Source organism: Maniola hyperantus, chromosome 6 (genome assembly GCF_902806685.2).
Source record: "Maniola hyperantus chromosome 6, iAphHyp1.2, whole genome shotgun sequence".
NCBI lineage: Eukaryota > Metazoa > Arthropoda > Insecta > Lepidoptera > Nymphalidae > Maniola > Maniola hyperantus.
The window spans coordinates 5299449-5310201 of record NC_048541.1 but is presented as its reverse complement, the minus strand read 5'-3'; the positions used below and the strand labels follow the sequence as shown (position 1 = coordinate 5310201).

The window sequence follows — 10753 nt, the reverse complement described above, 5'->3', positions numbered from 1 at the left end:
TTACATACTACATACCAATTTATAGAAATGAGAGTAATGAGAGGTAATCCGCACCGCCCAGCCACGCTAGTATGATTCACGAAAACAGCACTAAGGAAATTTTGAGTATTTTTTACTTTCGTAGAAATTAGAAAAATAATTCTAGTACATAATAATAAAAAGTGGCGCGAAAATCAAAATAGCGTTCAAACTTCAAAAGTCAAAAAGTCTGTCAACTGTCAAGCTAGTGTCAAGTGTCAGTTAGCAGCGGGGCGATTGTCTAAAACCTGCATCAATCATTATTACAATCTCAATTGTTCTGATTGGCTGAATTTGTGCGATTCTTGTTGCAACAATGAGCAACAATGCATTGTGGCCAATAGTGAGCGAGCATTAACCAATCAGAGATGATTGCGATCGTGACATTGTAGCTGTCAAACAACCGCGGTAGGGCCACTGAAGGTTAGCTTAAAATGTTATGATGCGTTCAAAATATAATGCCACCAACTTAGCTGTGAAGTGGTGAAGAGGAATCATACAGTAGAATGGGTAACATTGATATAATAGCGGGGGTTTTTATAATGTCACTCACAGTGTTGACGACAGCTGTTATGAAACGTGTAACAAAACCTCGAGGCTGTACCTACACTGACAGGCGTCTATATTATGTAGGCTATGAAATGACTAGATAACATATATTATTGTGACATGGACCGCGTTGCGTTCGTGGCATCGTCGTCGTGTCGTGGTAAATACTAAAATATTTTTAAATCTTTGATTTCACGTCACCTCCTAGTGCACCTAATAAAATGTCGTTTATTATTTTGTTTGTTGTGCCCAGAGGTTACTACAAATATTGTTCGTCACGCTCTAAAGTTAACCATTCGTTTCTAAAGTTACCCATGACCACTGTGTACAAATTTTTGAACGCAGCCAAAAGATTTTGTAGGCTGTGGGCTATAGCAAATAATCTGTGAGCAAATATTTGTCAATCTTGCGTCATTCATGTCAAAATGTCAAAACACCACCAAAAATATTTTATTTTCCTCCTCATTACTCATTAGGGAAATTGCGATTAATCTATCCTGAATATTATCAGTAAATTTTTAAACAATTTTATTACGCACTAGCTATCTAAATATTTAATAGGACACTTCCTTTTAATAAGTTACAGTAGTCTTGTGAAGTGATATTATGAAGTTGTAACATCCCGGTAAAATAGGTAGGTACCTACATATATTAATTACATGCGTGCGTATGCGAAGAGGATAAAGTAGCACTAATTAAGTACATACCTAAATATAACTTTCTAGTATTCTCTGAATAAGAGGCAGGATAAGCCGATGCACCGGGAAAATATTCATCCAACATGATTATATGCACTGGTATTTTGTTGCTCCTGTTTACCTATGTACAAACATCGAATTTTTATAATGAAGTCGAATATAGTGCACATGCAGCGAACTATGAGCTACCGATTTACTCTCATAGTCTAAAACTTCGGAAACGCGAGGCTGATCTGCCAACAGGTCAAAATATAAATGACAACAAAAATGATACAACTATAAGAAAGGATACAAAAGAAATACCTAAAGCTGAAGGTGTGCCGAATGCTATTGGTCCCAGTGAAGGTGGGGATGCTAGTCTGCCATCTGCAAAGCCTGAATATAATAGCACAACTATTAAACCTGATACAACTAAAGTTGATACTAAATTAGATCCTCAAAATGGTAAGTGATATTATTCTATATTTTAAAAGATTTTAAATTTTTTCTATCTACAATAGTTCTATGTGAGTGTTTACTTACAAATTAAGTTTCTGCTTTTTTTTCTAACTAAGTAAATGTAGCTAATTTACCAAATCCTAGATGAACCCCATACTTCCATACTAATATTATAAATTTAAAACTGTGTCTGTCGTCTAGTTTTTCACAGCCCCTCTGTTTAACCGATTTCAATAAAATTTGGTACAGTGTTAGCTTACATCCCGGGGACGGATATAGGCTACTTTTATCCCTGAATATCAAAGAGTTCCCATGGGATTCTTAAAGGCCCATCTGTTAAACGATTTTGTATGAAATTTGGTACAGAGGTAGCTTGCATCTCGGAAATTGACATAGGCAACTTTTTTCCAGAAAATCAAAGAGTACCCACAGGATTTTTAAACACCTAAATCCATGCGGACATCTATTTACTTATAATTGCAAAAGTCTGTCTAAGCTATCTGTTTTTACTTTGATTGGTTTGACAAGGTTTCATACACAAATAACTTTCGAGATTAAGATTAATTTTTAATTTACATAAAAATATGAGATTTCTATGCAGAAAATGATTAATTGAGAAACATGGACCAACCATTTTCCTTCCCTGTAGAGTTTTGGTTATAGGAAGAGCACTGGGAATGTGTAGGTTTAAAGTAAAGATCAACCAACCAACTGAAGACAACGTTTCTAAGTATCTAAGATATATCTAGTTTATTATAGTACCTATAGAGAATTTGCACTCTATTTAAAAGGTTAGATTAATTTTGTAAACAAGTGTAAATATTTACATTAGTGTCTTTGCATAAAGAATGGCATTGGTTGCACCCACGCTACATTATTGTAAACTGACTCACAGCTATTAACAGCTATCTCTCAGTGACCTTTCATCACTGACCCCTACTAATGCAAGTATGCTGGATCTGCAATAATTGGGATGATGACTATTTCAAAAATAAATTATTTCTTAGGCATTACTAAATAGAGGGTCTACCATAATTCGTAAACTCCACGTCCACTGTTAGTTTTAAGTTTGTTAACCATTTGACACAAAGTTTCAATTTTAATTCCTAGTATGCTCAGTGGAGTGCTTTGTACCGGTACAAAAAAGTAACTATTCTGTATGTCTTGAATTGTTGCAAGCATCACTACCCAAATTATAAAGGTTATGTTGGTTACTCTAGTTCTCCTACGGATCTCCTCATTTCTGATTTGATCACGTAACTCCAAACATAGTTGTCTTCATCACCTGCTGAGTGACTCTGGGCTTTCTTATGAGACCCTTAATAGATAAATGTATTATATGTATTGATTTGTTTTAATAATATGTAAATCTCATTGAATAGCCAAAGTAAAAATTGTTAATATTTCTATTTCAGGTAAAAACATCACATCGAACGGCACTGTCAATGCATTAAAAAACAATGAAACATTGTCCACGACCCCTAAACAAAATGAAACTGCAGTGACCAATTCCACTTCCAGTGATGTGGAAAGTGCTCTCCAGAGCCCTGGCGTAGTGAAGCGAGGACTTATTGTTTTTGGCGGTTTTGCCCTCCTTGGTGTTGCCTACTTTGTGTTTTACAGGTACCAGCTTAAGTTTAAGTAAACCCGTATACTGGCACCGATTCCGTTGTCTTTCTATAAACTAAATTTAGAGTATCTGCATCCTTTTCTTTTTAGCAATGCTAAAAAAGGACAGAACTTTACATTTAAAAACTCTAAATTTTAGTGCACGCTACAAATTTAAACAGTAGGCTCGCGACTGCGCTAAATCACGGGGTTTAGGTACCATCTAAAAAATAAATATAAAACTGTCAAACTGCGCCTGTCCTTTTCATATTACATTAGTAAGAAGAGGATGCGAATACTCTAAAATTAGGTTGTGCTCAGAATCAGTAGCAGTATATCCTTAATTGGAAACTGTGACAGTCCAGTGCAGGGGTTCCCAAAGTGAGCACCGTGGCGCCCTGGTGCGCCATAGAGAGTAAAAATGTGGCGCCATGTGGCACTCCTGTATATACCATTCCATTAACACGTCGACCTCCGATTCAGAGGAATTAGGGCTCGAACCCATATCTCTAATTTTTCGGAGTTTGTATTAAGTAAGGAAATTATTCTGAGGGAAGTTACATGCCTGAAAGTTCTCTATGATGTTCTCAAAGATGTGTTAAGTCGGCCAATCCGCACTTGGCCAGCGTGGTGTCCACCACACTGGCCTAACCTATCTCATTCTGAGAGGAGACCCGTGTTCATTAGTGAGCCAGCCAGTCAAGTAGTGAGAGTTGAGTCAAGTGATGGGATGATGATGATGAATCGGTTTCTACTTTCTATGCTGCCTCATACTGGAACTCTAAATTGCTTACCAGCACAACATTGAAGGTACGGTAAGGTAAGGTAGGTAAGACCTGATACAATTTATACAAAACTAGCTGATACCCACTACTTCGTCTGCGTAGATTTAGGTTTTTAAAAATCCTGTGGGTTCTCTTTGATTTTTCAGTATTAAAGGAGCCAGTCACTCTCCGGGTTTTAAATTATACCCATGCAAAAAATCACATCAATCTGTTGCTTCGTTGCGACGTGATTGAAGGTAGTCCTTCAAAAAGCAACAAATAAACACACTTTCGCATTTATAATATGGGTATAGTGATTTGGCCTCTGATGAGAATAAGTACAAAATTAATTTCAATTTCCATACTTTCAGGAAAAAGGGCAAGAACTACGATGCAAATAATTCACACAACACCAACGATACAAATCAATTTAGATATGGTGTCCTCCAATCAGACGATCGGAGAGACAACCTTGAACTGTCTCGAATACCCTTAACCATGGAATCTGACGAGGATGATGAAGAGGATTTGGAGATCTTTGACTTGGAGCAGAAGAAGAAATCCCTATCCTATGTTAATCTCCAGACGAATGACGAGGATGTTGTATTACACCGCTCAAAGGACGAATCAAAGAACAATCTCTTATTAGATATAGAAGATGGGCCGTCGGACACTTTGATCAACTGGTCTAATACCAGTAGCAATTCAATATTATAATTGGTTTTTGAAGGTTATGTGATGGCGCGTACAAAGCTAATACATGTGCGTGTGTCAAGAGTTGAATAGGGTCTTGGATTGTAGTAATAAAATGAAGTGACTTTTTGTATAGCGGTAGTTTATAGGGCTAGAATTCATTATTAAAGACTAGCTGATGCCCGCGACTTCGTCCGCGTGGATTTAGGTTTTCAAAAATAATGGGGAATGGGAATGTGGGAATTCTTCCCCGGGGTGAAAGCTATCTCTTTACCAAATTTCATCAAAATCGGTTAAGCGGATGGGCCGGGAAAGGGTAGCAGACAGACAGACAGACAGACACACTTTTGCATTTATAATATTAAGTATGGATTAGTATGGATAATAATTTAAAAAAAAACATGATTTACATTCATTTTTAACATGAACGTCACGCTGTAGGTGCGGATGGTGAATAACGAAGTCACAATCCGTAAATTACAATTTTTTCAATTTTTTGACGTAAAAATAGAGTAATTTCTGCGCGAAAATATTTTTATGTTAAAAAATTAAAAATATTCGTCGTTTAGGCCATGTGACGTCATTAATCGCTTTCCGTACAGCGTGACGTTAATAATTAGTTATTCAAAAAAAAACATGATTTTTTAAATTATTATATTTAATAATGAATTCTAGCCCCATAAACCACCGCTATACAACAATCACGTAATTTTATTACTGCAGTCCAAATTTGGCTGTATTATAGGATGGAGTGGAGTAGGTCAGGTCTAGGCCTTGACTGCTCCTCAAACTATCATAACGCTTTTAGTATACCAACGCATTTGAACGCAAAAATAAAACCATTAACGCTTATAACATTAACGTATACTGTACCGCACGTTGGGTGCGAATGCGTCAGTATGCTAAAGGCGTAAAAGTGACTTCGAAGCGGTTTTAACTTCTGACATACGAACTGTACTAAATAATTCTGTTGTTAAGAATGCAGACTTAATTTTGTTTACTTATTGGAAAGCTGGCGTTTAATATGACGAATCGAATTTCTATAAGATAGAAATTAGTTTTTGCATTACATTTTTTTATTAGAGTAAGGTAAATTACTAGACTAGGTAAAACCGGGTATACTTACTAGTGTGAAGATTGACGCATTGTATCATGCGAGTAAGCCGGTTTTGTTCACTAGGGTTGTAACAAACTTAAGTTGTTCATTCTATATTGACTGATAAGCAATAATGTCATGTGTGGTATTGGTACACTAAAAATGACCAAGCAATAAAAAATATTGACTCAAACTGAAATGGATAAATATACAACTGAGAAGATTGATATGATAGCCGTTATAGCCTAGTGGTTACTACTAAAATATCACTCGCTTTAACAATGAAGGAAAACATCGTGAGGAAACTGCATGCCTGAGAGTTCTCCATAATGTTCTCAAAGGTTTGTGAAGCCTGCCAATCCGCACTTGGTCAACGTGGTGGACTATGGCCAAATCCTTTTCACACTGAGAGGAGACCCATGCTCTGTAGTGAGCCGGCTATGGGTTGATCATGATGATTTTTATAAAATACCTCTTAAGTACAATATTTCGCTATACTTTCTATTTTATTTACAGTATGAAGTATTGTTACATCCCTAAAAAAATCCTAAGAAAAAGTTCTATATATTTTATTTTTAGTTTGTTAACTTCAAATCACAAGTTAATTCTAAATTTCCTACTTAGGGCCGATTTTTAAATTGTCAAATAACTTTTATCTAATGAATAACTTTGATGTTTTGACAGACTTTCAAAAAAAAAAGTGTCAAAAACCTCAAATTTATTCCCTAGATAAAAGTTGACGACTAGATAAAGACGATTGAAAAATCGGTCTCTAAAATTGTTTTGTTGTGTAATAATTAAGATTCTCTATTATTAAGTAGAAATTCTACTAATAAGCATAAGTAAGATTTCTATATTAATAGCATTTCTTTCTTTATATTGTTAATTATGCAAGATAATATTCTTAATTTCATAAAAGTTTCTAAGTGCTAATTCTTTTGTACATAAAAACGTAAACATACTCGTCTAAAAAGTAGCTGCCATCCGTTTCACAATTTTGCTTGCTGAAAAGGATAGCATGAGAATTGCAGACGGTTTCCGAAACGCTTCGCCATTTTTCTAATGAGAGTCAAAAATATGAAACACATGAAGAACAAATTACAACATGAGGTTAAAATAATGAAAATAATCAGCAGACAACAAAAAATTTGACATTTATTTGCATTTGTGTATATTTAAATATTTTTGTATAATTTTTTATTGGAATGAAAAGTCTAGTGAATGTGTGACGTCAGATGGATGTGATTATTATTATCACTTCAACATTTCTAAGTTACTCTATGTGATTCATTACAATGCTATTGTTATGACGTAGCGTTAAAAAGCTCTCGTTTGAATGTGTTCTAAAACTTATGTTTCCGTGTAAAACAATCGCACATTGAAAACGAAAATGGCACTACCCAAAAATCGGCTGTTCTGATTTACAACTTTGTAAGTATAGTCAGCGACAGGTCGAGATGGCGATCGGGGTATACGTGGCCCGCACGCCAGCTTCACTCGCCCACACCGGGTTAGTGCGAGTGTGCGGGGCGTTCCTTCCCCGATTGCAATTTCGACCTGTCGCGTACTATGTATACTTATATCAGATGATCAGCTGTGAGAAATAAATAACACGTCATAAAGATCCTTGTCTCGGTAACTTCAATATTTTGTCTAGACGATACTAGCACTCTAGTGCTCTCTTATAGTCCTTTGTCCTCACAATAAGTTAAATTGCTAAATACAAATCATTACATTGAAAAACGGACATTTTAGATAGGTTCCGTTCTGTTTTCAATGTGCGTAATGTATTTAAAAACAACATATCAATATAACAGTTTATTTAACGTCAAGTTTAAAGAGTGTTATAAACTCAACGGTTGTTGAGATATTTATTTTACAAATAATAATTTATGGTATACTTATGATTCAGACTACAGAATATGATCTAGATAAAATAGTAATACTTGATAAGACCTAATATTTATAAGCGCTTTATATGTTGTGATGTACAGTAGAATTCTTCGTGTATTGGTTCCTTCCGCACTATTGACTAATAATTTGTATTATACTAACTGATCTAACGAGTTGCAGCCTGCAATTTTTTTTGTTCAGAATGACCTGTCTATACCCTATCCGCCGAATAAAGTTAATATAACGCTCTCTCTGTTTGGTTCTATCATTTGTATGGATACGTAACAGAGAGAGCGCTATACTAATTTATCTGCGGAATGAAGTTAGTACCCGCGCCCTTGAAAAAAAATCCCATTGAGTCACTGTGTTACTCAACGGGGGGAAAATCCCGTTGAGTCACACCCCCGTGAGACTGACTCAACGAGATTTTTTTACCCCTCTTAATAACCCCTCTGTTTTTGTATGGGATTAGGAGGAGAAAGCGCTATACCTATTAACTTTATTCCGCGGTTAGGGTATAGTACGTAGTTCTACATAGAGGTCATTGTGGAGACCTTTTGCCTTCTTAGTCCGTAGAGTAAAAAAACTGAAAACAAATCTTTGTGTTCTCGATCTGTGTGGTGTTTAAACAGACGGACTTTGTTCTGTATTTAGAATGCATCATCATCAACCGATAGACGTCCACTGCTGTACATATATCTCTTGTAGGGATTTTACGGTCTTGCGCCGTCCGTCCACCTAGTGGGGGTGCGAGGCGCCTTCCGGTGCGAGGTCGCCATTCCAGCACCTTGAGACCCCAACGTCTATCGGTTTTCCGAATTCAGCTTCGCAACCCGGTGAGCTATGTCGGTTACTCTAGTTCTCCTACAGATCTCCTCATTTCTGATTTGATGACTTAGAGAAACTCCGAGCATAGAAAGCATACTGAATACGAAATGTAGTTTGGATGCAGTTTTATGAACTCATTTGTTTCCTATGAAGTCCATCCAAACTGCACTGTCTGTGCAGTATAAATGCAGTCAGTCTGTATACACACAATAAGCTTTGGACTGTGATAGTAGAAGAGAGACTATTAGATGTATTGTACATAATATATTTTTTCATGACTCAACAATTGTTTGCGTATTGTAAATTACACGGTTAAATACGCGACAGGTCGACATGGCAAATCGGGTATGAGCATAGTCTTATCATGGGTATGAGGCGGGGGGCGCACCGCACACCCGTACGTCACCCGCGCTTGCCCGCAACGGGTTAACGCGGGAGCTGTGCGGGGCGTTTCCTCCCCGATTGGCATGTCAACCTGTCGCGCACTGTAAGTTCGCTCTACTTCGTATGTCTAACTGTTAATTACTTCTAGGATGTAAGAGCTTATTTACATTTGCTATGTTACCGTCGATCGATTGATTTGTTTGTGTATCCATACTCTATCCACGGGAAGAAGTTAGTATACCACTTTCTCTATTATGTAATCCTATACAAGTGACTGGGCCAAAAATCTCAGTGGGTGTTAACCGTCCTGAGCCACCAGCCAATCAGAAACATGTTTTTAAAAACATTTGAAATTCAATTCGAAAATGTTTTCAAAAAACATTCGAAAATATAGTTTTGTTTGTGATTGGTCGGTGCCTCAAAATGGTTAACGCTCACTGAGATTTTTGGATCTGTCATTCGTATGGGATTACAAAACAGAGAGAGCGCTATACTGACTTGTTTTCGTGGATAGAGTATAAAGGTCATCACTCATTTATCCCGCACCGCTTCAGAAGCTGTCCAGAAGCTATTTTTTTATCTTGTTTTCGATAGGTGTTTAGAGTATACGTTCAATACGTTCAAATTTTTTGTTTGTTTATTCAGAGTCGAGCTGTCTGCGGTGCGATGTAAGTCAGTGACGACCTTTATATGGACGCTATGGCTTGCCCAATAAAAAGGCAAGTGTAAATAGTTCATAAGGTTGTTTCTTATAGATTAAAAAGATGTCTAATATTTTAACATATCGTTTTAATTACTAATTTGCTTGAATTATATAGTCACTTATTACCGAGCGGCATATACATCATCTTAAATATATAAAAGGAAATGGTGACTGACTGACTGACTGATCTATCAACGCGCAGCTCAATTTACTGGATGGATCGGGCTGAAATTTGGCATGCAGATAGCTATTATGACGTAGGCATCCGCTAAGAAAGGATTTATGAAAATTCTACCCCTAAGGGGGTGAAATAGGGTTTTGAAATTTGTGTAGTCCACGCGGACGAAGTCGCGAGCATAAGCTAGTCTTTTAGTAACAGTTTGACCACTACAAAAATATGCTAGGATTTCTTAGGTTTTCTTTTATTTAAGAGGAACCTTTTCATGAATCAAAGTACCTGCTAGCACTCCAAAAATAAATAGAACTAATGGTATAAAACAACAGGATAACCTGACTAGACTTTTCTAGATCTGTCGTGGATCTCTACATTTTTCGTAGGTTGCTTATATTTTTTATTTTACCGGAACGAATGGCGAGGCACGTACGCAGCGTGTCCGTTCGTTGCACAGAGAGATAAAGGAACTTTCACACTAATCTGCTACAAAATCTTGCCATTTTTATTTTATTTAAAAACTTAGGTAGGTACGTGCAATACTAATATTTGATGACCTCCCTGGCGCAGTGGTGAGTGCTGTGGGCTTATAAGTTTAGATCCCGGGTTCGATTCCCGGCAGGCATAATTTCTAAATTGTGGTCTGGTCTGGTGGGAAGGCTTCTGCCGTAGCTAGTTACCATCTTACCGGCAAAGCCGTGCCGCTGAGACATTTAGCGTTCCAGCACGATGCCGACACGGGATTAATGAAACTCCCATATCCCTTCCAAGTAAGCCCGCTTCCATCTTAAGACTGCATCATCATTTACCACCAGGTGAGATCGCAGTCAAGGACTATATTAGATATTATATCAAATTTCATGGTTCTAGTGTGACGTTGTAAATTTTGAACTACTAATTAGCGTTTCG

General features: G+C 36.9%; 1 protein-coding gene across 1 annotated transcript; it reads left to right on the top strand.

Moving 5' to 3' along the window:
- The first annotated feature begins 983 nt into the window (after window positions 1-983).
- LOC117982776 (uncharacterized) lies at window positions 984-9749 on the top strand. Its single transcript, XM_069499032.1, has 4 exons — window positions 984-1201; window positions 1293-1709; window positions 3119-3326; window positions 4447-9749. The coding sequence occupies exons 2-4, from the start codon at window positions 1349-1351 to the stop codon at window positions 4790-4792; spliced, it is 915 nt and encodes a 304-aa protein (XP_069355133.1). The 5' UTR covers window positions 984-1201; window positions 1293-1348; the 3' UTR covers window positions 4793-9749.
- Window positions 9750-10753: the final 1004 nt, after the last annotated feature.